The sequence below is a fragment of the Hippocampus zosterae genome, chromosome 2 (genome assembly GCF_025434085.1).
Source record: "Hippocampus zosterae strain Florida chromosome 2, ASM2543408v3, whole genome shotgun sequence".
Lineage (NCBI taxonomy): Eukaryota > Metazoa > Chordata > Actinopteri > Syngnathiformes > Syngnathidae > Hippocampus > Hippocampus zosterae.
Window position 1 is genome coordinate 22,762,742 of NC_067452.1, and position 27,079 is coordinate 22,789,820.

The following is a 27,079-nucleotide window of genomic DNA, read 5'->3' on the forward strand; positions in this document are numbered from 1 at the left end:
ATCCTCTGTCACTCTCTCGCTCCCCTTCTCCCTCTTTCTTTTGACATCGGTGACGGGGCACGACAGAGGTAGACTTTCATTTCTAGCCTGCGCGCACACACACACACACAGGGACAAACGCAGGTGCGCACACACACACACACACACACACACACGCATGCATGCACACGGCACACAGTGAAACAGTAGACGCATCCCCTCTATGCATTTTTAAAAGCTCAGCAGGTGATGGGAACACTTAGGTCGGGACTCTTTGTTCGCAGATAAGCTCGACCAAGTGATCAGGTGAGTCCAAAATTTTTATTTACCGAGGCTAATGATATTTAACAGGTATTGGGAAAGCTTGATTCTCTCAAAACTCTCGAAAGTGTAAGAGCATGACTTAATATTCAGTGTTTGTTAAACAATTTAACAATATTTTGATCTTAATAGTTAGACTGTGATTCAATTTGCTTTGCAAGACGAAGAAGGACCTCCAGTCACAACGGATCAGCTGGATTTATCGGAGGAATAGACTTAACTCAAGGGGATGCTAGTTTTATACTTAATCCTGTTTTTCAGCTGCAGTTGCAAAGAAAGGCGATAATACCCTGTACTTCATTCTTTAAAAAACAGGTGACTTTTCTCTGTGTGGAGGCTTATGAGCTGCCGCAATGTTGCCATCATCACCTTCACCCCGCATGTGAAAGAACAACCCCCCTTCTTGAGAGCCTCGGTGGTAGATACGTCAGAATGCCGGGAGCCGACGGCACCAACCAGGAGGGTTCTTGCAAGGCCTTGTGTCGAAACCTGGTGTCCCAGAACGGCCTGCAGAGAGAGACAGCTGATATTTCGCAGTCTGTCCTCTATACCTCCCTGATGGGGCTTCTGCTGGTTGCCGACAATGAGGTGTGTGCCACGCAATAATGCAGACTAAAACAAATCCTCCCTTTGTCCATTTGAGGACTGCATGAGGGTAGGCTAACTTAAATGAGCCTAATCAGAGTCATATTGTATGTCTACCAGAGAAAAAAACAATACAAAACACTTGACATCTGAAGTGAGGTTTAAACTGCAAATATATGTGTGTGTGTGTGTGTGTATACATATATATATATATATATATATATATACACACAGTATATTTTTACCTACAGTGAAAATCTTTATTTGTTGAATTCAACAAATCTTTATTTAAATAAATGTATTTTATTTTTAAGTGCTTAGGTAGACTACTTAAAAAATAACTAAATTCAATCCACCATATTTTGTTGCATTCAGGAAGCAGTGGACTGCTAAAACACTTTGAACTCTGAAACAAGACGCTTGGTTGAAGCTTACTTTCAAATAAAATAGTCACAGTTTATTTGGGTCCTCCTCGTGTTCATGAAATCAAAGTTTTTGTTTTGATATAGCGAAGCACAAGTACATGAGGAAAATGTTGAAATGTACCTACATTTCATTTACCTAATATTTCATAAAACACCTTAGATTTCCTTCGACAAATGTGCAATTTAATTTTATCATTCACATATATGCAGTGCAACTGATCCCACTGACTGTACAAAGGCACAAAACTTGAACAATTAGTATTTATAAATATAGTCATGCATTTTATGATTAAACAAGATTTATAAAGAAAGGATTTTTAAAAAACCATTTACGCATGTGCATATGAAATCTAAATGTAACCCCCCCACCTACACTTTACAAACGAAAGAGAAAACAATGACTAGCGGTTAATACATGAATAGCATCTTAATAAGAATATTCATTTTGTGTCTTTTATGCATTTTTTTTTTCATTTTTAAATTATCCCGCAGGCCTGATCGAACCCCCTCGGGGCCGGTTCCGGCCTGCGGGCCGTATGTTTGACACACATTTAGAGAGTATCAGCATCTCAGGGCTGTATGACATCAACTTAATTTTTGTACACAATTGTAAGATGTCATCTGTGAGGCGTGAGCGATGTTTGTTTTTATTGTTGGTCATGTCCAGCGTTATGTTTTCTTCAGAAACTTTTCTTTCCTTGGATTTACCTATGGTTTGCCAACCCGCAGTCGAATACCTCAGTAAATCTCGGTGTCTGGTGTCAGACTGTGGCACTTGTAAAACATATTTTGAGTGACAAAATTATTTTTCTTTTTTTTTTAAATGTTACACGAGCACCATCGTCTTCAAATTTAGGATTCTATTTAAAAGATGAACAGTGTAATAAACGGTCTCTTGTGCACTTGGAAGGAACAACAAACTGTACTTTGGTGAACAAGAATAATAATAACTCCAAAATGCATTTGTTGAAAAGAAACCGTGTGAGTGAGTGAGAGTGCACATGTGTGTGTGTGCTGTGTGTGCATTACTGAGAGTGCATGTGAATGCTGAGAGATGATACCGAACTGGTATAGTGTTGATTTGTGGATTCTATTTAAAAAATGAACAGTGTAATGTTTGCTTTCCAAAAGTCACAGAGAACCACAACATGAAAGAGCCACGTGCATCTCCAGAGCCGCAGGTTGCAGTCCTGTGCTGCACTTCAACATACACGGGTTTAAGCACCTGTCAGCACTCCTTGGTCTCTAATAGGATGAATGTTTGTCACTGACCTCCTTTTAGACTTTCTTGTTTTGCAAATGAGATCAGGCTAAATCTGTCCAAGCATGCACACAAATAGACGCACTGATACGCTGCGGTTAATATGCACACAGGTCAAATCATGCAACGCACAGATTAATGTGCTTGCTTCTTATTCTCATCTGGTTTTTGAATTTTTTTTCAGAAGGAGCTCCTCGCATTAGGAAGTGGAAGGGCTGGTCTTAGAAACATTGGCAACACGGTAAGTGAAGAGTTTTCTTCCCTGAGCATTATTTGGGGTCAGCATGGTTACTCTGCTGTCTGGCTGCAGTGTTTCTTGAACGCAATAGTCCAGTGTTTGTCTCACACTCGCGGCCTGCGGGACTACTGCCTCTTAAAGTCCTACAAACATGACAAATTTTCCAAGGAGGAGCCTAGACTCACAGAAGGTAAGTCCTCCAATCATCCATCATTCATTTGCATGGCTACACGCTCCTTTTTACTTATTTTTATTGTCCTTCAATACAAGCTTTCGCTCAGGTATTGTCCGGACTTTGGGATTCAAAAGAAGAGGACACGGTTGTAAATCCAAGACAGTTTTACAATATTTTCAGAGACACTGTGCCTTACTTCAGTGGTTATAGGTAGGAATTCTGTACACGTTGCTTTATTTCTATTTTGACTTTAAACTCTCTTTTACAACAAGGGTTATATTTTCAATGTTCTTTTTTTACCAATTTATTTAAGCAAAAAGAAGAATTTACATTTGGTGTTGGAGCTAATCATGTTTCGGATCCCTGCACCCCATGTTCCCACAACTCCCAATACAACACACATACACATACACGCGCACACTTTAAAAATTGTATTTATTTATTTATTTATGTTGGGAATTGCCAATTACAGTACAGTATTGCCGATCCAAATTATGTTTTTGTGTGTTTGCTTTGTGTCTTCCCAGTCAGCAGGATGCTCAGGAGTTTCTCAGGTTTCTTTTAGAAAAGCTACATACTGAAATCAACCGCAAGCCCTACAATCGTCGGCCACTGAAGGACCCCGAGCAAAAATATGCCAGATTTAGGTAAGTGTGTAGGTTATTCAAAAAGTCATGACTCTTGGATGATTTTCCTTTACCGGTAATTTAAAACACTCATCAGGATTTCTGAAGAGGCAGCTGCAACATGGAAGAAGCATTTAGACAACGATGACAGCAAGATCGTCGGTACGAATCACGCTGGCGTCACCTTTTCCTTATTGACACAATTAAGCGACAACGAACTGCCTTGGACCTCCTGACAGATCTGTTCTCGGGCCAGCTGCGCAGCTCGCTACACTGCTCTGTGTGCTCTCACTACTCCAACACATTCGATGTGTTCTGCGACCTGTCGCTGCCCATCCCCAAACGCTGCACGGCTGGAGAGGTGACGCTGAAGGAGTGCCTGGATCTCTTCTCTCAGGAGGAGAAACTGGACAAGGACAATTCACCAGTGAGTTCATGGAGAATTGAAAAGGGATCACTGGACTGACAAGTAATTTGTTCTTTATACTGTGTGTTAGGTATTTTCAGTTAAAATGAATGAAATATATAATACTGCATTACAGAGCAGAGGTCTCAAACTAACCTGAGAACTAAAATGAGTTTGACACTCATGTGATAGATATTCACATCAACCTTGAAAGCACCACAAATAACAAACGTTACAGAACGAATACGTTTTTAATTTGTAACTCGTGAGGCACTCTCCATGTGAATTGCAACTTTGACCTCTGACCACTCACGTAGCACTATGAGCTATTGCGTATACAGTATTTCAATGGTGGCTTTTATAGCTCACTTACTGAATGTGAACGTGAATGTAGGTGTGTGTTGACATAACATGTGGCAACCACACCGCTGAGGCATTCTTGCTTATTTCCTAAAGACAAAGCCAGCCCACATTCCACACATGTTATTACAGCCTCCTTTGATAAGAGCTGGACTAAAACCTGGCAGAAATAGTCATACCTGCAATCCCACACCCATTTTGCACAACACATATGAAAGCAAAGCTGATGAATAACGGAGGGCTTTATACATAGATGACCAAGTGAGGAATTTTCTTTGAGCTTGTTTGCAATTTACTCTCAAGTGTTATGTGTTGCAGATGTGCGAGAGGTGTAACAGGCATACAGAAAGCACCAAGCGCTTGTCCATCCAGAGGTTCCCCAACGTTATTGTGATCCGTATCCTCAACCGTACTTCTTATTAATTGGCCTGCTTGCTTACGTGAATGTCATGTGTATGACACTTAACACGCTCAATTAGATCTGAACCGTTTCACAACATCACGGTGGTCAATCAGTAAAAGCACAACCTACGTGTCCTTCCCACTCACCAACCTTGACCTTGGGCCCTACGGACCTATTGACTGTGGTAAGACTTCCGTTTATATGGAGGTGAGCTGTGTGTGTGTGTCACTGTCGTTGAAAGGAAAGAAAAGTACACAAAAATGGTGGCTGTCTGTAAAATACGGGACATCCACCATCCATTTTCCGAACCGCTGAATCTTCACCAGGGTCGCGGGGGGTGCTGGAGCCTATCCCAGCCGTCTTCGGGCAGTAGGGACAGTCCAACAGATTTTTTTTTGTAATGTATCTGTTAGGATTTGAAAGAATCATCGTTGTGTCTCTGTGTGTCCCTAAAGGAGCGGTGTTGTATGATTTATATGCAATATGTAACCACGTGGGGGCTGTCAACATGGGTCACTACACAGCCTGTTGTTCTGATGAGAATGGATGGTGTTACTACAATGACTCCAGGTGAGACTGCAAAAACATTTCTTCTATGCAATGTTCTACCCATTTACACAGCTGCAATGTATTTTTATTTATCATTACTATCTTGCATGCACCTGTATTACTGCACATTTTGCCCAAAACTGGAGCAGCTTCTTTCCCATGATTAATCACTGTCCACCCACAGTGTGTCAGCGATTTCTGAGACGCAGCTTCAGACCAATCAAGCCTACGTGTTATTCTATCAGCGCAGTAACAACGCAATCACTACAAGGAAATAGACCCCGGAAAGCCAGTCAGAGACATTTTTACCGTCAAAGACCATGGAAACCAATGCGGTGCAGCCATGCTCGGATTCATCAACTTTTCAATCCCAAGAAAATGTGCACTCTAAGAGGCAGATTAGATAAATCAGGACCACAATGTGTGTGTGTGTGTGGGGGGGGGGGGGGGGTGTGAAGAAATGATTTGGTCAAGGAGAAGAATCTGAAGAGAGTGGGGGATAAAACAGCTGCTTTTCCTTCAGAGTATTTATGCCCAAATTGTGAGACCTGCATGTGAACATTGAAGCAAAGCTCTCATGATTGACATGATTCATCCTTGATAAGATCTCGTACCTCTGCTCAAGATCTCAAGGATATGGAACTATCATACAATCATGGTATTTCCATTCATCCATTATCTGAACAGTAGTATGCTCATGAGGGTTACGTGCGTGCTGGAGCCTATCACAGCTGTCACCCGGCACACCCTGAATCGTTTGTCAGCCAATTGAAAGTGTCCAAAAAGGAACGTGTCAAATCTTATTCAGGCAAATCATCATAATCCACATGCTCAATTCAAAACTATTGATTCTGCACTTAAGAGCCGTCAGCCTATTTGCATATATCATCCCCTAAAATGTGCAATAGATTTTTGCAGTTTTTCACTGACAAGATTGATACAGCTAGCGCTCCTGTTGCGAATGCCGGATTTGACCCCTCTGCCTACGTTCTTTGTTCTACAGTGTGGGATTCCTTTGAAGCGGTTTCTTTCACTTTTTTGGAGGATTTGCCAAATTAACACCTTCTGACTCAATTCTATAAGGAGGTTTTCCTCAGTATTGGTCAATTTGTTTCAGCAGTCTGTCTTCTGGTGTCGTCCTCCAACATTTTAAACATGCTGTAGTGCAACACCTGCTGAAGAAACCTGGCCTTGATCAAGATGGGATGACTAATTTTAGACCAATTTCCAGGCTGCCTTTTATTTCAAAAATACTGGAATACTGGTACACACAGTAAAACTCTTTCTTGGATAAGCACACTGTCATGTCACAGTCATTTTCCACTCAGCTTTCAAGAGGATGCATAGCACAGTCAGCCCTGTTACGAGTTTTCAATGATATCCTCTGGGCAAATGTGACCAGATACTACATGTGTCTAATTTTGTTGAATCTAACTGTAGCATTCGGTACAGTGGACCACAGTATTCTGCTGGCTCGTTTTCAGGATCAGGTGGGCATTAGAGTTGTTTATATCCTATTTGACTGACAGGAGTATTTGTGTTTCAATTAACCTAGGTTGCTCTGAGTCCTGTATTGCACCTCTGTCGTATGGTGTTCCCCAGTGTTCTATTTTGGGGCCCTCGCCCTTTTCACTGTATTTGCTGGCTTTAGGTTCCATCCAAAGAAAACATGGTATTACCTTCCACTGCTATGTGGATGACCGACAGATCTCTGTCCTGCTGAGCAAAAAGAATGTGTTGTCCTTCAGACCACAAGGGACGGTGTTTGGTCCCTTGTATATACCACCCTGCTGACCTGGGCCCCCTAGAGTCTTTTATAAAGCCAACTGTCTCGAACTTGGCTTTTAAATTGGATAGTGAGTTTAAATTGGAGGGGCAATTAGGTGCTGATGTTAAATCCAGCTTCTTTCATTTTAGGCAGCTGGCAAAGGTAAAGCCATTCATTCCTTTCCCAGCAGCAGTGAAACGGTGATCCTTTATCACATCTTGGCTACATGATTGTAATGCACTTTTTTGGAATTAGGCAGTTCTCCCTCAAGCATCTCCATTTGGTCCAAAATGCTGTTGCTCACCTCCTAACTGGAGCTTCTAAGATGGAGCGCATAACCCCAATTCTGGCTTTCCTTCACTGGCTCCCAGTGTATTTTCGACTCTATTTTAAGATACTTCTATTTGTTTGCAAATCTTTAAATTGCCTCACCCCAGCTTATCTCTCTGAGCTCTTCCACCCCTGCGCACCTGTCTGATGCCTCAGGTCTGCGGACCAGACGCTACTGGAGGTGCAGAGGACCTAGTGCAACCTCAGAGAGGATCGAGCCTTTTCTGTTGCCAGTTTTCTGCCTCTGGAATGACCTGCCATTAAATGTTAGGCTATCCCCCTCCCTGTCAATTTTTAAAACTCATTTGAAGACACATCTTTTTTCCTTGACTTCCAACCCAACAGGAGACTGACAATGTTCTGTTGATCTCTGGCATTTTTTGTATATTAGTTAGTATCATTAATTTGTGAGTTAATTTACGGTTTTCAACATCTTTTGTTGTTGTATTATTGTTGTTTTATGTTATTTGGAAAGTGCTTTGTTACAGCTGCAGCTGTAGTGAAATGCATTGCACAAATAATGTTGTGTTGTATTGTATAGTATTGTATTGTATGAAAACTCCACACAGGAAGGCCGGGGCCCAAAATCAAACCCATGACCTCTGCACTGTGAGGCGGACATACTAACCAGTCGCCCACCGTGCCGCCCAATCGTGTCATAATATTATATTATTTTGTTTCCAATCTTTGTGCCACCATTCTGTGGAAGTGTATGTAAATAGACAAAAGGAATAAAGGTCTACATTTTAAAATAATGTTTTCAAGCGAATGCACATCGATTGACTTTTTTGTGCTGATCGTATATTATGTAATTGGTAGATAGCAACCAAACTCAGCTGACTCTTGGCAGGTTGAACCATGGACTGTTAGCACGTAAAAAACCCAAACAACCATTGACACTCACATTCATGCCGACTGTATGTACAAAATGGAGTCTTCAGTGAAGCTAACATGAATGTTTTTGGTATATGTGAAGTCTTTAGTACTTGGAAAATACGCTGACAAGCATGGGGGCCGCACAATTTCAATTCATGTGAATACAGCTGTTACAGTGAAAGTTGATCTACAATGCCGCTTGTCCTCATTAGGGTTGTGGGTGAATTGGTCGTCTATCCCAGCAGACATTTCGCGAGAGTCGCAGCACCCACAGGTAGTCATCAGCCATTTGCTGGGCATGTATACACAATTAACAGTCTTCAATGAACCTAAAATGGTTCATTGAATACAACTTTCACTGTAACAGCTGTATTCACATGAATTGATCCATTTCCTACCATTTATTCCTGAAACGTATCCAACCATCCACCGTACTGTGCATTCTTCGTCTCGTTTCGACTCTATGTAGTCCTTCTACATAGTTTCGAACAGTGTTCAGGCTGAGAGGCCACCTTACTGAAATGCCTTGTGTCACAGGCCACATTCATGAGATGTGGGTCAGGAACAAAACTGTAACAACAAAACATGCAGTTAGATGCAAGAATTTCAAAGTGTTATATTAGTGTATTTAAGTGACATTTTTGCCATGTTCATGAAAAGTGTGCTTTCAATAATAATAATGATGATAATAATAAGGGCAGCATGATTGCTGACTGGTTGGCACGTCCGCCTCACGGTGCAGAGATTATGGGTTCGATTCTGTCATTCCTGTGTGAAGTTTGCATGTTCTCCCTTGCCTGCGTGGGTTTTCTCCAGGTACTTCGGTTTCCTCCCACATTACAAAAACACGCATGGTAGGTTAACTGAACATTCTAAATTGTCCATAGGTGTAATAATAATAATAATAATTATGATTATGATGATTGATGATTCCCGTTAACATCACAGCTGCATGATGTCATGGCGTATTCAAATGGTACCCACGAGGATTTAAATTTCAGTATAATCTACATGGTCTGACAGTCATAATTCCCCTTGAGGGAAAGTATAACCACAGAACTAAAAAAATCACCCGAATATTTGGGACAACCTTCCTGAAAAGTGACGTTTTACGCGCATGCGCTTGAATGATGGGCGGAGTCAATGATTCGGTCAGGAAGAAGAGGAAAGGCGGACGCAGAAACATCAAGTGGTAACTTTTTCTAGCGACAGCTTACAAACTTTACACGAGTCTCTTGTACTGACTACAAGTACAACGATGTGGTTTCGTTTTATGTTCACCTCATGTTAGAACGTATACGATGAATGCCGAATATGTATACATCTATCATCGAAGCATTAGCCTCACCGCTTGCTAACGTTAGCGGGATTAACAGGCCCAGGCTACAGTACACTTCAAGAAAGGGACGTCGTACGGAAATACTTCGCAATCTGCGTCTACTCTTCTCCGTGAACCTCCGGATTGTCGAAGAAACCGTCCTTGTGAATCCGAAAGTCGCTTTGGCAACCCCGGCCAATTAGAAAGAAAAGTGGTCCAAAGTTATCTGTCAACACAACAGATGGCTTTCGGTTGGAAATTGTACGATGGTGGCCTTGTCTTTTTCAAAATATTGTCTTTTGCGTGATAATAGCTATGAGGATCACACTGTGGCTTGGCCGAATACGATGATTACAGACACGGAAGATGTTTTTGGGACGTTTAGCTTCCGTCACATACTGTACTGGACAACATATTAACCGCACCTGCGCAATGTGACTGTCCAATTTTCAAGCAGTGTCATTATTCTACCATGACAACAACAATAACAACAAAACATAATTTTGACGAACCACTTTTCTGCTATGTCCAATTACATTGCATCATGCAGTTCTGCGTGCACTTTCTCATACTTTACTGCAGTGCTCCATATAACAGCGCTTAGAGGATTGAAACTGACAACAAAACAACCCCCGCACCTAACAGTGTTGTAAAATCCTTCCTGTAGATGGCTGCTATCAGGAAAAAGTTGGTCATAGTTGGAGATGGAGCATGTGGAAAGACCTGTCTGCTCATTGTCTTCAGTAAGGACCAGTTCCCAGAGGTCTATGTCCCCACAGTGTTTGAAAACTATGTGGCTGACATTGAAGTGGATGGCAAACAGGTGAGACATTGACTTTAATATCTGGAGCACCAAATATATACTGTATTTTGAGAGGATGAAAAAAATAGTTTCGGTAGCGCATCTGCCACACAGTTCTAAGGTTCAGCTTTTGAACATTTGCTGCGGCTTAGCTCGGAGAGTTTTTTTTCCAGTTCAAAATGTGTTGATGCTTGCAAGAAGGCCCTATATTGTCCACAGGTGTGAGTCTGAAGAGTTGTTTGTTTATGTATGCATACTGCAATTAGCTGACCAACAGTCCACGCTCTACCTCCTGCCCTATGTTGGCTAGAATAGGCTCCAGCTCACTTGGCTCTCTTGTGAAGTTGAGGCAACCAAAAATGTACAGATGGATAGCCTACATACTTTACACACACACACACCCAGACTGTTCCTACCCCCCATTCTTCCTTGCAGACTCACTAGCAAAGAACTGTTGCTTAGCATTTCTGGTAAATTGTCGCATTAGAGTGGAGAACAGTGGAGTTTAGGTTCATTTGCTTGTCCCTTTGTCCCTCACAGACATTTCCATGTCCAAAGTGCATGTTCACAAAGGCAAAGCAGGTTGTCCGAAGAGTAAAATCAGATGCATGGTGGCATCATTCTTGGATTTAAACTTCACACTGTGGTCGCTGCTTGCGGTGCTCAGCCTCTGTTTTACCTTTGTTACTACTTTGGAAGCTGTCAATTTTTCAGATAGAGGAGTTCAACACCCCCATCTTGCAGTGGATTCTTTGAGTACATTATTTAAGGAAAAGCAATGTTGTGCATCGTTCTGGAACTAATTTTCATGAGTGACAACTGGCCTTTAATTTTGATGCAAATCGAAATTAAAATTGCAGGGCAACATTTTTGCAACATAGCAGATGTAACATCTTATCACATGAGTTTTCAACACAAAAATGAGATGAGATGGAGCTGGCCACAGTTAAGCCTTACCAAAACCGTATATACAATATATTTATCAATATTTTCTTTCATACTAATGAGTCATTATAATTTCATATGTTCCCGAGGCGAAAAAGATAAGCGTGTAGAGTCCCTGTTACCGAAATTGGCCAAAGCCATTGCCAAGAGCCTCTTGAATAGCCACTCTCTTGCCTTTATTTATGGGCCATTTCTCCTCTTTTAGTAAGATCAGAATAAGCAAACAGAGCAATTTGCTTCTTCGTTGAACATCACACCATTTTTTTGTAGTTCAAGTAAAAATAGAAAGTAGTGGAACCTCAAAATGTAAGAACAACATGCAAAAATGTAAGAACAACATGCAATTTTCCCCTTGCAGCAAACTAGTCATGTGTGGGATGGTCAGTCGCTGACCATATTCTTTTTTTGCAATTTTCCAGTTCAGTTGTGTTTGGCCCTGTTGTTTGGCATACAGTGGGCTGTCGATGTTGAAGATACGAGTGTGCTTTTCCATCATTCCAGAAGTTGCATTTGCTGTACTTCTCAAAAACTGTGTCCAACTTCGCAGCCTGCATGTTTCACCCTTTCCAGGCTGGGTTATGGACCAAGTTATGTCATGTGGCCTTCAAATTCGGCCTTTGGAGCGTGAATTTGGACACAACCTCTGTTTTCAGATGTTCATCTTGTTTCATTTTCATTTCAGGTAGAACTAGCACTTTGGGATACAGCGGGGCAAGAGGATTACGACCGACTGAGGCCTCTCTCCTACCCTGACACAGATGTTATTCTCATGTGTTTCTCTGTCGACAGTCCGGACAGTTTAGGTACTACTGTTTGCTCAACACTTGTATCCTGATCCATGACCAGATTCTTATAATGTAAATTGCTGATGGCTGTTCATTTCCTGGCAGAGAATATTCCAGAAAAGTGGACACCAGAAGTGAAGCATTTCTGCCCGAATGTACCCATTATCCTTGTGGGTAATAAAAAAGATCTGCGCAATGATGAGCACACCAGACGGGAGCTTGCGAAAATGAAACAGGTGAAGGATTATCATTATTATTTTTGTGTGTGTTTATTTTGGGGTAGTGGTTATTGTCGACATCATCTTTTACAGGAGCCAGTTAGATGTGACGATGGCAAGGAAATGGCAAACCGCATCAGTGCCTGTGGCTACCAGGAGTGCTCTGCCAAAACCAAAGATGGTGTGCGGGAAGTCTTTGAGATGGCAACTCGAGCTGCGTTGCAGGCCAAGAAACGTGGCAAGAAGTCCATCTGCCTTCTGCTATAGGCAGTGGCACAACAGAAAGTCACCCTTTAAGTGCGGATGCAGAGCTTGCATTGAGAATTTGATGTTGGGGAGGGCCCCCAAAAAAAACTTGTTCTGACACAATTTCTGATCGCACATCAGCAAGCTTAGGCAGATTAAATGTAAATTGATAGACCTTGAAGCTTTGGTCCCTGGCCTGTATATACCGTTTAACTTGGCTCTAATGAGAACCTTTGAGAGGTCAGATAACCGATGGGGAGGGAGGGAGGGCTTAAGTACATTAATCGAGGGGTTAAAATGTGCCATGATGGGAATGAAGACAGAAAAAGGCCTTAATGGAGACGTTTGTCATGTCAAATAAGTGATATACAAAAGGTTTTGAGTAAAGACCGTGCCCAAGTCTTTTTAATGATAGTGTCACCTCCACATAGTGCCTTGAGAGCAGCAGTAGGCCCACGTAAGCTTAGAGGAAAACGTTTACTACTTGGATGAGGTGTCATTTCTCATTTGTAGTGTTTTATCTCTTGTTGTTGTTTGCCTATGTTCTGACTCGGGCGCTATGCAGGGGATGCCTATACCAGATTGTATGAGAGAGACCCCACCACCACCACCACCTATCCCCCTAAAAACATAACTATACGGGACTGTATTGAGTGTGTGAGAAATACGGTCCTTCATTTTCTCCAGTGCAGGTCTGCAACCAGTGACTGTGTGTACATTGATCTGTTGTCTACCTACTAGTGCATGGAAAGGTATTCTGTGACACTGAGTGAAACCCCTTATTTCCATGCCAAAGTTACTCCTGAAAGCCATATTTTGTGGCTGCAGCCGGTAAAGGAATTAACAGCCTCTCAAGAGGGATATTCAAACCTCTATGTGATGAATGACCATATGAGGTGCAATCAGGTTAAGGAGCTTGTGAATTTTAGAGAATTTTAGGACCTTTGTGTGTACACACACTTAAGATTTGATTGTTTTAATCAGTGGTTAAAATCATGAGTGGTGTGGTTGATAAATCGAATATTATTTCTAATACATCAGTTTATTACAATAAATGTAAAGCTGTACTGTATGTCTCACAAGGCCTTGTAAGGACATTTTAAAGATGCGTTTACTTTTGACTTCAGAATTCTGTGATGGTCACTCTTCTTTTTAGATGTTTTAATATTAACTCTTATTTTCTTTGTTTTATTTCTCAATTAATCGTGCTATTATATGTTTAGCTCATACCCGATAAGCATAGTGTCATTTAATTAATTGAAGGGGTCAAGCTTGGGGTGCGAGGTTTTGGAAGGGTGGGTTATCAGATATTTGTCATTTGTTTTTGAACTGTGACTGCTTGGAATATTTTGTTTCCTCAAATAAAGCTGGTATTGGGGGTTTCTGTTTGATGTGCATGTTCTTAAAAGCAATCCATGGCATTTAGCATTTTTACAGCTTGTATTCTAATACCTGTAGTTGGGTGGACCAGTCGTTAGCGCTTCGACCTCGCTATGCAGAGGTACCGGGTTCAATTCCATCTCCGACCTCCCTGTGTGGAGTGTGCATGTTCTCCCCGGGTCTCTCCGGGTACTCCGGTTTCCTTCCATATTCTAAAACGTGTGGTAGGCTGATTGAACACCCTAAATTGTACCTAGGTGTGAGCGCGGATGTTCGTCTCTGTATGCCCTGCAAGTGGCTGGCAACCGGTTCAGGGTGTCTCCTGCCTACTGCCCGAAGACAGCTCGGACCCTTGTGAGGATAAGCGGATCAGAAAATGGATGGATTAGGTGTTTGGTGGGCTTTCCCACTCACCTCATGTGAAATTCCACAACCAAGTAGATCTTTCCTGAGCTGTCTGTTGACAAACGGCAACCGATGTTGCGAGTTACTTTTTGGATTTTGGGCTGTAACTCACCAGAAGTGTGAGTCGTGACAAATTAGGCAACTGGACCGCACTTGCAGTTTCTGTAAAAGATCCGAGTGGGTTGAGCAGTGGCACGGTTGCATTAAAAAGGACCATCAACCTAAAACAGTCCGATTTCTCATGTTGTCAAGAGACGTAGTCACGTACCGCTTTAAATTTTGATTTACGGTGTATAATCTTTCTAGAGAGATCAATTTGACAGCTCCCCGCGAAATTAGTTTTATTTAGTCCAAATTCCAAGTTTCTTTTAATTGTGTTGGAAAGTTTGATGTGGACTTAGCCATCATCCTTGAGTACCCCTCGCTATACAGCACGCGTCTGTACTATGTCTTTGTGGTGATTGGCTGTCACATCATATTTGCCCTCTTGTCGTCCAATGACCGTCCTCTTTAGTGTAGTTGCTGTCCAATCACAGGCTAGAGTGGGACGCTGTTGCGTCCCACTGAAATATTACCTCACTGTGGCCATTTTCTAGCGTTTGTTCGAAATAAAAACATTCAATTTAATTAGGGCGCTGACGTGTTAAAATAGTGAGCGTCGGATTTATAAAAAGTTGGTAAGTCTTAATTTTTTTTTCATCTTTCTGTTGCCATGTCTGCGACGAGTGACACCATCGAGAACAACTTGCTAGCATGTTTCACAGTAGTTAGCATGTCAGCTAAAAGATGACCGCCATACGTCATTGTTGGATATTTTTTGAAAGGTTCTTATGTTATGAGTACGTCTTAAGCATTCCCCACTTTAGTGCAGGGTTGCACCCTCGCCTTGCAGTGTTTGTACATAAATGTACCAGCTCACCCGGTGACAACATATTAGACGTGAGGTTACCTGAGTACACGCCTTACGTAGCACTATGTCGGTTTGTGTAAAATTGATTCCAGTGGTACAAGTATTATATTGCTGTGGCAAATATCAAGAAAGTTACCACTATATAAAACTGTTAAAATGCGCCAATTTCTGGCGGACGTATCAATGCAAAACAAAGAGTAGGAATCGAGATTTTGGGCGACCCTTTTTCTTGTTGTATTCGAGTTTCATACATTAACTCTTTCATGCACCCTGAAACCTGAAAACATGATAAGCTGTCCATTGTGGTAACCGCTGTCCCTGAAAGGGTTAATAACTCTCTTCACGTCAGCATAATCGGAAAGCTAGCTAAACACAGACATTATATCGTGGGCCAGGTTTCAAAAGAAATGTGCAAAACATGGTCACTATACAGTTTTCCGATGATGGTTATGTGATGAGTGTGGTATTTTGGCACTCATACATGCAAAGAAAAAAGCATTAACTGTTGAGAAAGAACAAGCACTCTAAGTTGATAATGTACATTATAAGGAATATAAATAGCACATTTAAGGGGCAACTGTTTGACCGAGTTTGATAGAACTCAGAAAATGAGAATTGGAAGCAAAGTAAAATACCAGCCAACATGACGGGTTAGAGTAACATCAAGGGACCCTAAAATTGTGTCTTTGGATTAACCAATTTACATTAAATGTTCAGAATCATAGAAAAATATGGACTAAAGATGTGCTTATGTATTAGGAAAATGGCCTATATTCACCTGAAGGTTTTTGAGGGGGGGCTGTCAACTATATATTTGAAAAATGTCAGAGTATTGCAAGACATGTGTTTTTTCTCTTTTAAAAAAATTGTAAATAGTGATTACAACTAGGACATGTTTTCTACGTTATCAGCAGTGGTTTATTTTGGTAAGGTGAATAAGATAAACCAGTAGTTCCCTCACCACTCAGAATCCGCTACCATGGATGCGGCTCTTTGAGTGAAGATTAGTGATTGAGTCAGCGGCAGATACACAAATACCTACTGTATACAGTGTGCACTAATGACTACTTTAATTACTGTTACTGTCATTAATCGGTGAATTAGATTTATTTTCTTCATTTCCATCCCTTTATTAAAAAGCAGGACACTATTCGAAAATAATTATGATTCATCCAACACATCAGGAAATCTGCAAAAATGTTGATTGGATGCAACTTTATTGTCAAATGTGCTGTATGTGTTGACCATTGTTCTTGAAATTATTTTTTGCAGACGTTTAATTTGCTTTAACACAAACCCCTTGCCTGCTGTTTTACTGCAATGTTAACGAATTCAAGCTTTGCCTCACATTCAAAACCAGTCAAATGTTGTCACACCTTTAGATTATTCATGCTGATGAACAAAGACAAAGACTAGCGTAAGTGGATACAGGATGGATACTGAGCTGAGGTGAGTTATCCTTTGCCTGCAATTTTGCTAGTAATTGAAGGTAGCTGTCAACCAAGTCTTCCCAAGTGTCAACTGTGTTCAGCAGGGGTGGGCGAGGTGATCGCATGGGGCGATATGGGAGCAGCTATGATGAACGCAACTTTCAGGACATGGACTACCGGGGTATTGGCCAAGATGACGAGGCTACAGAAGCAGAATGTGATGTCCCTAAAGAGGAGGACAGCCACTATGTCCACAACGAATCATCTCTGTGCCCCTCCGAAGTCTTGCCAGGTCTCCTCCAAGATCACCAAGGGTTTAATCAGAGAGGAGACGGTGCTCAGGAGGCCAAAGGGCTCCTGTGGCATCCTTGCTCTCAGTCCTCAACTGATGGATTTGATGAGGCGAAGTACAAGAGAGATTTTGAACGGCTACGGACTGGGTCAGAGGGAAGGGGAAAGAGGAAACCTGGAAGAAACGTTTCCGAGACTACGACCCTACATTTAGGTAGTGGTGAAGGACACTGGGGTCACCAAGGTGGTGCCTGTTCTGAACAGATGGAGCCCAACTTCACCAGGCACCAAGAGGAGGGCAGATTCTCTCACCGAGTGGGAATGAAACGTGTAAGATGGAATGCAATTTTAACTTCTTACCGCCCCCTCTCATTTGCTCATTTGTCATGGATAATCCAGATGTTTCCAGCTGAGCCAGAGGAGCAAGGCCAGAGTAATTGTGACCCAGACCTGTTTCATGAGGAGTTGGAGCAAAGGGACCAGGATTACCGTGCTGATCTGGACTACAATCAGAGGCCCAGCAACATTGTAATGCTTCGAATGCTGCCACCCAACGCCACTGCCAATGAGGTGTGTGTGTGTGTGTGTGTTTCTTTCTTTCTTTCTTTCTTTCTTTCTTGCTGGTCTCGTCTTGTTTTCCCTCCATGGTGATGTCATAAATGTGTCGACAGATCTGGGCAACACTTCAAGAGCAGGGGATCCAGCCAAAAGAGGTTCGACTCATGAGGAACAAATCCTCAGGTGAGAAGAATTGTCTGTTCTCCTCTTCAGGGTTGTTATTTATTTTTTTTTTTAACACTGGTCAACAACTTTTTACCGCTCCTGATGAAAGTAAACTTTTAATGAAATGAATTTCATGCTCTGATTCTAAGTCTACCCTCATTTTTCTCGAGCACAGCAGGTTGTCTTAATAATAATAACAATAATAATAATAATATCTAACATAGTAATGTACATAAATTCAGGGTACGGTTCAGCAACAAATCTACATTGTGCAATCTTTTATAGGTCACATTTAAAAAGAAATGAAAACATTGAACAAAATCTGATGTGCTAGAAAAAAAGGAGACATTTTATTTCAAATTTGCGTAAAGAATACGTTTAGGGATAAACAAAGACATCTTTGATTAAAATTTGCTGTTGACCAGTGTAATGATCCCACTTGGTACCACGAGGATCCTTTGCTAGCCATTTCATTTTATTATCAAGACACTTTCTAAACTTAGGGTTTTAAAAAAATTATATACTATTATTTTAATTATAACATTGCGCATCAAACATATCCTTGTATTCCTTGTTTTCAATGCAGGAAAAACACAAGCACACCACAATGCTAATTTTTAAGCATACAGTACATTCACCAGACCCATAATTAGGGAACCTTTCCAACTTAATCAAATCCCAAAAGAGGTCAATAAAGAAATACATATTTAAAAAAAGTTGTGCCATTCATTGTGCCATCTTTGTGTGAGGAAGTCCATGACGAACGCTCACGAGCCTCCTGGACGACTTGACAAAAGCTAGCTGTTGAACCTTGTCACCCAATTCGGGTTCTGCAACTGTTGTGAAATGGCTATATAAATCAGGATGTATTGTACTGTATTGTACTGTGGTAGTATTGTGTGCGTAACGTATATCACACCAAAAAAGGTATCCATAACTTGCTACTTTGTGAATCGGATTAAGCCGCATACTATTTCTCAACCTTCTCCCTCGCTTTCTGATTACTATCATTTCAGTGGCCGCTTTGCTTTATTAGCCGCGGAGCTCCGTGTTATAACCTGAGACTTTTGCAAAAAAAAAGATCACCCCTATGGATATTGTAAAATCTTAATTGCCCTAAACACCGGTAAGCGTTTTTTTTCCAAACAATGCTGAACATGGCTGGTTTCACAGTCGCCTCACGAAAAAGTGATTATGATTGTAAAGCCCTCTTTTATTACGGGTCGAAATAGAACAGCCCCTGCGCCCGTTCTTTGTTACAAACTTTCTCAGTCTCTCTTTTTGTCAAACAAGGCAACCTCACCAACGACGTTGTGCAGTCCTCTTCATCACGCTGCAGTCAGTCTTTCGAAGCCCGCTGGTAGAAAAAAGTGGATTTTATTGACGCTGCTCCACACTGTCAGCATCCACTGGCAAATTTGAGCCATAATAGTTGCTCTTGTAACATTAGAGTTAGTGATGGTGGTGCAGTGATGCCCTGATAGTCAGGAACCTGTACTCTTGAAGTGAACCTGCTGGTCCAATTTCTTCAGGATAATTCTTGGCCAACACTTTTTTTTTCTTTACAGGCTTTTTTGAAAATCTGAAAAGATAAAAAAACAGACAATAAAGGCACAACATTATTTACACTCACAGTTGATATTATGCAAATGACTGATAGGAAGACTGATTGGTCAACTCTGCCATGTTGGGTAATTGCATTGGTGAGATGTGACGAGAGCTTGTTTGGGAAAATCCAGAAATTAACCGTGTCACATTTAAAGCCGCAGGGTAAAGCCAGGGGGAAAAAAGTAGCGCCTTATAGTCTAGAAATTACAATATCTGCTTTTGTTAAGATAAACCATTTTTGCTTTGTTTGATTATTTCACTAATACGGGAGGGTAACAATACCAGAACCACAGCGGGCCATTCAGCAAGAGTTCCCCACCCCCAAGTTTCTGCACTCTGAAACTTGTGTGTGTGTGTCACCTGTGTTGGCATGTAGGTCAGACTTAAAGTGAGGAGTGGCAAAAGTGGGCTCACACACTTTTCGCGAGCCCAATGAGATACTGGACCTAGTGTCCTCCTCACGTTGCAGAGAATCTTAACAGGTGGCTGTCCAACTGACTGTCAAGCCTCTTCATTCCAAGGGAGAGCGGTTGTTTACTTTGTTAGTGCTGCTACAGGGTCTCTCTCTCCTCTGTACACAAAGCACTAACCCCTCACTGCGTTATGTTGTTGTTGTTATTCGGTAACCATGGCGCTGGGCGGTGTCCAGGTCAGAGCCGAGGATTCGCCTTCGTCGAGTTTAATCTCATACAGGAGGCCACCCGCTGGATGGAGACCAACCAGGTCACTCTCCCATACACACATGACACGCACATACGTATATGCAATGGGCAAGAAAAATGTAATGTCACATCACGCCATCTTCAGGTTAGATTATGGCATGTCATTCGCTCATGAAGAATCGTTTTGTGTGACAGGTAGGTAATTCTAACGTCGGATTCATACATGGGCAAACCATGTCTGAGACTGTTCTGGGGTAAACTTTCCAAACATTACTTAGTTGGCCCCAAAAAAATCTTTGGTTTTTATTTTCTCTCTGTAGTTTAAAATCCAGTCTTTGGAATGGGTTTGTGCTGTTGTGTTTAGAATAATGGCAGTCAGTGAAAAGTGAGTATCGCTCAAAATCCTCTAAACACCTTTTATTTCTATATGCGGAACTGTATTGTGAACACTGCCCATTCTATTCTGAATCAAAACATAAAGGAAAAATATTTGAAGTGTGCTATCCCTTCAAAGAAAGTGAATATAACGGAATATCAGTCTGGCTATTCTTTTTATGTTGACACACGTGTCTACTGTATTACCTGGAATAATACTGATAGAATCTGCATACTTGTGGCTCATTTTATATGAAGTTGTTGTTTGAGAAGTGCTTCACATTTGTGTTGCACCAAATTGACTATATTTCATCGAATTTTTTGGAGCTGGGGCGCAAGATCTTTTTTTTTTTTTTTTTGTGTTCAATATCCTCACACAGGTGCGCTATTGGATTCAGGTCAAGGGATTGGGTTGGGCCACTGCAGAACATTAACGTTGTTGGTCTGGAACCAAGTTGGTGCTCTTTTTCTCGACAACAGGAAACAACATCACCAATTATTCTGATGTTTTGAAATTGATCTATGCCGTTAAGACATCAAAGTATGAAAAGCAGCTCTTATAGCATGCTTCACTGTCTTGTGTATACACCGTTTGTGTATCATTTGACCAACTGCCAAAAGATCAGTCATATTTTCTTCTTCCATATGTCCACAAAATGCTCTGCCATTGGCTCTTTTATGTGTTGTTGTTTTTCCAGTTAATAGAGTAAATGTTTACGTTTGTAAAGAAAAATGACCAGCCACATTTGAATATTTGTTTTAATTGGAATATAGAATGCTAAGTGTTTTTTTTGTTTTTTTTTAAATGCGGCTGATTTGTGAAAAAGCTGTTCTGAAGATTTGGAGCTTTACTGGCTTTTTGAACGCTGCTATTATTCTGATCTTTACAACTGAATAGTACGACTTCATCCGGATCAGGTCAATAGTGGAGTAAAACACACAAACTAACAGCATCAAACAATCTTTCCTAAAGCTGAAGGTCACCATTCTCTATTGTTCTCTGTCCTTTGGTCAGGTTTCTTTGTCTCCCTCTCTCCCTCTCTGGTCTTCCTCATTCATTCTCTGAGATGAGGCCTTACTCTAATGCGTCTGGCCTAATTCTTGCTCATAATCATCCACTGTTCCCCCTCCCTCTCTCTCCTTCTTTCAGGGCAGGCTGTTGATTCTTGGACAACGAGTGTCGATGCACTACAGCAACCCCAAACCACGAGCCAATGAGGACTGGCTTTGCAACAAGGTTGTGTTTTGATACATCGGCATGAGAGTGATGGTTCTGGATTTTTTTTGTCCTTTTAACAAAAAGGCTTGTAAAAAATCTCAACAGTGTGGAGTGCAAAACTTTAAAAGGAGGGAAAGGTGCTTCAAATGCAGTGCGCCCAAATCAGGTAACAATGAAGTGCTCTTTGTTGTCTCCAATACAAATGTTTGCAACACAAGTTAATTCACATACTCTTTTCTTTTCAGAAGCTGAGCTGAAGTTGCCCCAGATGCACAAAGATCCGCCTGTTGGTCTTCAAAAGGAGGGAGCTCAAGGCTTGCTTCCCCTCCCAGCACCCTTTCATTCCTCCGTTTCTGCCATCCACTCAGGTCAAGTGACACAGCAGGCAGATGTTGCCAACGACAGTAAGTTTAATGGCGCGGAATAGAATCGGTTGTCATCAACCAAGTTGTCTGCCCAGCTAGTTTTCCATAGAGAACCAAGAGAAGATGATGTGATATCTAGAGTTTTTTAGTAATATTGGCGCTGTCTTTTCCTTCCCAACACTAGCTCTGATCCTCAGAAACCTCGGACCACATACAACAGTGGAAGCCATTTTGTCTTCTTTGGCCGCATTTGCTACACTGTCACCCTCTAACATTCGCCTCATCAAGGAAAAGCACACAAATCTCAACAGGGGCTTTGCATTTCTGCAGCTCTCCACCATTGTGGTAAGCAGCATTGTAGAGCACGGATGGAAGTAGAAATTTGTGATTGTGTGGGGATGAGATCTTCATCCATTCCAAGTGGTGCCCTGTAGTCACTCACATCCTCTGGGCTTTGTCATTAGGAGGCATCTCAACTGCTCCAGATCTTGCAGGCTCTCAAGCAGCCTCTTTCTATTGATGGAAAGGTGATCGTGGTGGAATTTGCCAAAGGCTCCAAGCGGTAAGCGCATGGTCGTGCATGAGGAATACATTAGTGTGAAATTCAGCGATACCCTTTAAAAATTGCCAACCGAAAGTGGAAGCAGAGATGTGAGGTTTGGTCTTATCCGGAGATTTTAACTTGCAAAAATAACATTATTGAATACATAGTCACGAGTGTTGGAGAAAAGAAAACTGTTGTGCTACAAGTAAATTAGGTCCCAAAAATAGAAAGGCTGATATCTCTTTCTTCAGCTGGGATTGGCCCCAGCTCACCTGTGACCCTATTGATGACAAATATTATCGAAAATGGATGGATGGATGTTGACATAATGTGAAACCATTTTTCCCTCCCTTGTCAGTGACGTGTTTCTGACGGAAGGCAGTCGAGTGAGTGCTGCTACGGTGGCTAGCACTGCTATTGCTGCAGCACAGTGGGCTGTCACACAGGTAACCTGGAGCTGACTTGCCGTGCGCGGCAATGCAGATTTTCTTAAGGTTTTTATGCACACGATCTTGGGTGTTTAATTTGGCATTTTGGACTTTGCTCAAGCTGATGATTAAAAAAGAAATCTTGTACTCTTTTGTGAAGGGAAAAAAAAGCACAAGCATTTTTGCACCTTGTCTGAAAATGACATTCTTCAAGCACCTGTCTGGGAACATACAAATCCTCTGGTTTGGCATGTGTGTTATATAGCCTGCAAATCCTTAATATGCACACTTACTCTGTTTAAATACTAATACTAATGTACTACAGCGAGACAGCCTATTTTTTTTTTCATATTGTCGTCCCATTTCTGTGCTTGGGTGTTTTTCATCCTCAGAATGCACAAAATGGTTCAGGTGGGGGCCCAGAATATGGTGAGATGTATCAGCAGGGAGCGGCAGTAACTTACAATCAGGAGGGGAACGATTACGCTTCGCTGGACGGCCAACATTTTCAAGTCCAAACAGACTCCAGGGTTGCTTCTTTGCCCAGTGCAGGAGCACACCTGAAGGTGGCTTACTCAGCAGCAGCTATGCCAGGTTACTATCTCATGCTGGGATATTTCACATATGTGTGATGTATGACTGGATACGCTGTGGATTCGTGTATTTATGTAATGTACCTGTTTGACATGATGCAACTTCAGTGATTCCAGGTGAAGCATTGGCGTCCGGGATCGCTGTCGTGCGGCAGCCTCAAACTCAGGCTTCTGCCACTCAGGTACCTTTTTACTTCCACTGCCATGCATCAGATTGCATTCCACCCCGTTATGTGCGTTGCCCTTAAAGGTCGAGATAGTCGGAAAACCACAGCCAGCTGCTTCCAGCCAACCCGCAACACCCGGCACTGGACATGAGCTCCAGCAATATCGTATGTGCTACCTAATCGACTTTGTTTGCCTTTACCTGTATTTTATTTGTTGATGTTGGTTCTTTCCTTTTTTTTCATACTTTAGCTGTGCCAGATGTAACCACATACCAATATGATGAAAGCTCAGGCTACTATTACGACCCACTGACAGGACTCTATTATGACCCAAACTCCCAGGTAAAAACATTGGCAAATGAACAAATACGTGAGCTGAATGTTCAGTAAATCAAGTTTCGTAATATTGCGACCCACTTATTACAATTCATGACTCTTTTTACAGTACTACTACAACCCTCACACTCAGCAGTTCATGTACTGGGAGGGCAACAAGCACACATACATTCCTGCAGCTTCTGGACAGTCAAACACAGAAGGTGATCGTGCAGCCCCCGCAGACTCAATGTTAGCTAACCTTGGCAGCAAGGAGAAAAAAGATAAGCCCAAGAGTAAAACTGCTCAACAGGTACATTTTTACACAAAAATAAATTCACGCCATGACTTTTTCTTTTTTGTGAATAATTACTTTGACAATGCACATGATTGTCACCCATGTTAAAAAAAGGAAGAGCTTAACTGCATGCCACTAAATGTATTCCCCATGTTGGGCCCGTGTTAATAGATTGCCAAAGATATGGAGCGCTGGGCCAAGACTCTCAACCGACACAAGGAAAACATGCGCTCTGCCTCTCCTTCCACTGCAGCCGGTTCCACAGATCGCAGAGAATCTGCCAGCGCTGATGCAGGTTATGCTGTTCTGGAGAAAAAGGTGTTGCATGCTTACACATACCTCATATGCTGAACTAAGCCTTAAAATAAATAATAATCATTTATTATTAAAATAAATAATAATAATTATGATACCTCAGTAGAAAATACTTGGTAGGTTTAAAAAAAAAAAGTGGTGGTGGTGCGAGTTGCAGATCCCATTTAATGTTTTCCTTTGTCCCCCAGGGGGCGCTGTCAGAACGGCCTCAAATTTTTCTGGACCAACTCAGACAAACAGAAGTATGTTGTGTGTGCCATTTCTCTGTTACGATTTCAACTTGTAGCAGATTCATCTCAGTCTGTTTTTCCCCCCACCCCAATTAGTCACCCCCTCCTCAGCACTTGGGTCTTGTTCCAGCCTACAGTGGGGAAAGTGACAGTGAAGATGAAGGAGGCGAAAAAGATGAGAAGGAAGGGAGGATGACTGACTGGGTGAAACTGGCCTGTCTTCTGTGTAGGAGGCAGTTTCCTAGCAAAGAGGCCCTGATTAGGCACCAGCAGCTCTCTGAACTACATAAGGTGTGTTTACTGCCATGCTACGACAAAGACAATTATCGTTCATTTGCAAGCCTGACCATGATCTGAATTCAACTCATCAAGGCATCACTGCATATAATTAAGTCTCCTGAAAAGATAAAAGGTGTTTAGAATTGTGTCATTGCAATTTTTTTAACTAACATTTTCTTTCTTTAGCAAAATCTGGAGCAAAGAAGAATGCAAGAAGTTGCCGGAAAAGAGGTTAGTCAAACAGCAACGCCCCCAGCATCTTACATGTGGCATATATACATAGCCTCAACTCATTGTTTTTCCCAGATTGTATTGATGCCCGAGAGGGTTTTTTTGTTTTGTTTTTTAATATATAAACAGAAACGAACAGATGGACTCCAAGCTCCCGCTTCCAAGAAGAGCAAGTTAAGTGCCATGTAAGAAGACAGTTTTTTTCCCTATTCATTTTGTGATGTTTCAATTTTTTCACAGGAAAGTCCTGATTCAATGCAAGAAATTGCACAAAAGGCCATCTTTTTTTTAAATTCAATTTATCTATCATTCAATACCCATATGATGCTGCTATTTGAATATTGCTATTTACTACTTTACAGTTTTCTCCCTCCCATTCAAGTGCAGTATTCGAAAGTGTGGAATTTGAATCACTTGAACACATTTTATGCGACTTATTTTATCATTTGGTTACTTTTTTACCTGTCTTTTGACTCTGCCCCTCTCTTTAGTGATGGGATCACAGGCTCAAGCCTTGGTGCCCGAATGCTCCAAGGAGGTGTGAAAAAAGGACTTTTGTTGCGCAATATCCAAATGCAGTAAGCTGTGATGCTGCAATGTGGATTTTTTTCCCCGATGCGAAATGGACAAATACTTTAACCTTCACTGATACGATCATCAGTCCATAACATGTTCTCATATTTGGCTAACTTCACTTTTGCATCTTTTAACTGGTCCAGCAGAGGATGACAAAACATTCATTGGATCAGAATATCACCCCACCTCACCTTCCCCCCTGCACCCTGACTATGCCAAGCCCTGCCTGTTTGACAAACAAGCTTGCTCTCATCGCAGTGAATGACATTTTCTAATGACAGTCTATGCACCATTGATTTTTTTCTTTTTTTTTTCTTTATTTAAAGGGGAAGTCAAGCCAAGACATTTATCAACAATAACATGTTCTATGCAACCCCACTCGTCTAAACTCTCTATTCTGATTAATGCTGCGTTTCTGGAATATGAATTAAGCCACAATGACCGCCACGGCTTACCTGCTTTCTGGGTTTGATCGTGTGACGTTCACAATCTGAGTGAGCCCCTCGTCAAGTCAAGTCAAGCTTTATTGTCAAATATGCTCTGTGTGCAACATACAGCACAGATGAAATAACTTTCCTCTCTCCACCACAGTGCAAACATACACAGCTAAAAAATAAGGGCAGCAAATTGAACTGCATAAAATTACATAAAGACATAAATATATGAATATAAACAAATAAAACAATAAATAGCAAACAACAGACAACCATGGGCACTTGTGATTATTGCGGGCACTATGATGTCAATTTGGGGTCTTCTCCAAAACTATTCACACCATTGAATAAGTAGCAACTTTCAACCAAGGGTACTTGTGATTATTGCGGGCACTATGATGTCAATTTCAGTTGAGAGCAAGTGGCAAAATGGACACACACTGAGAAGAGAAAAAAATGTGTGTATTTTGCTGATTAATACATATTCTTCAAATGCAATATTAATCAGAATGTCATGTTCTGAGTAGTGTGGCCGCATAGAACAAATTGTGAATTTAAACAATTGGCTTGACTTCCTGTTTAATGCTTTATGCCTTGTCATTCAGTGAATGACTGCTAATAGTACTGTGTACAATACTAATTGCATGTACATTATTTTTACCACTAAAAGAAGAAAGTTAGGGAT

The 27,079-nt window shown here is 41.5% G+C and overlaps 3 protein-coding genes and 1 long non-coding RNA gene across 8 annotated transcripts; 3 read left to right on the forward strand and 1 right to left on the reverse strand.

Annotated features, from left to right (window-relative positions):
• The first annotated feature begins 41 nt into the window (after positions 1–41).
• On the forward strand, positions 42–8,199 carry usp21 (ubiquitin specific peptidase 21). 4 transcript variants are annotated; one of them, XM_052057251.1, is made up of 12 exons: positions 43–285; positions 616–888; positions 2,756–2,812; positions 2,882–2,999; positions 3,080–3,194; positions 3,512–3,631; positions 3,708–3,772; positions 3,850–4,037; positions 4,680–4,773; positions 4,856–4,963; positions 5,235–5,349; positions 5,513–8,199. In XM_052057251.1, exons 2-12 carry the CDS (start codon positions 733–735, stop codon positions 5,604–5,606), a joined length of 1,230 nt encoding a protein of 409 aa, XP_051913211.1. In that variant the 5' UTR covers positions 43–285; positions 616–732; the 3' UTR covers positions 5,607–8,199. The 4 variants fall into 4 exon arrangements, with proteins under 4 accessions (XP_051913209.1, XP_051913211.1, XP_051913210.1 ...); XM_052057252.1 differs by having other exon boundaries at positions 46–285; positions 4,695–4,773; XM_052057249.1 differs by having other exon boundaries at positions 42–285; positions 2,756–2,999.
• Positions 8,200–9,386: 1,187 nt separating this feature from the next.
• On the forward strand, positions 9,387–12,788 carry LOC127595642 (rho-related GTP-binding protein RhoA-C-like). Its single transcript, XM_052057293.1, has 5 exons — positions 9,387–9,494; positions 10,288–10,443; positions 12,050–12,170; positions 12,258–12,388; positions 12,464–12,788. The coding sequence occupies exons 2-5, from the start codon at positions 10,288–10,290 to the stop codon at positions 12,635–12,637; spliced, it is 582 nt and encodes a 193-aa protein (XP_051913253.1). The 5' UTR covers positions 9,387–9,494; the 3' UTR covers positions 12,638–12,788.
• A 2,144-nt stretch (positions 12,789–14,932) lies between these two features.
• rbm10 (RNA binding motif protein 10) lies at positions 14,933–26,623 on the forward strand. Of its 2 annotated transcripts, none has more exons than XM_052057196.1 (23): positions 14,933–15,078; positions 16,694–16,760; positions 16,843–17,362; positions 17,432–17,602; positions 17,704–17,773; positions 20,013–20,086; positions 21,551–21,637; positions 21,725–21,785; positions 21,865–22,023; positions 22,169–22,329; positions 22,449–22,546; positions 22,887–22,974; positions 23,349–23,541; positions 23,643–23,731; positions 23,800–23,881; positions 23,967–24,058; positions 24,162–24,344; positions 24,501–24,647; positions 24,833–24,886; positions 24,971–25,165; positions 25,340–25,384; positions 25,514–25,569; positions 25,876–26,623. In XM_052057196.1, the coding sequence occupies exons 2-23, from the start codon at positions 16,744–16,746 to the stop codon at positions 25,964–25,966; spliced, it is 2,733 nt and encodes a 910-aa protein (XP_051913156.1). In that variant the 5' UTR covers positions 14,933–15,078; positions 16,694–16,743; the 3' UTR covers positions 25,967–26,623. The 2 variants fall into 2 exon arrangements, with proteins under 2 accessions (XP_051913156.1, XP_051913157.1); XM_052057197.1 differs by having other exon boundaries at positions 16,846–17,362.
• Positions 23,146–23,776, reverse strand: LOC127595649 (uncharacterized). The gene is made up of 2 exons (XR_007961299.1): positions 23,643–23,776; positions 23,146–23,541 (listed from the first exon to the last, which is right to left on the reverse strand). It is a non-coding gene; the product is annotated as an uncharacterized LOC127595649 (long non-coding RNA).
• Positions 26,624–27,079: the final 456 nt, after the last annotated feature.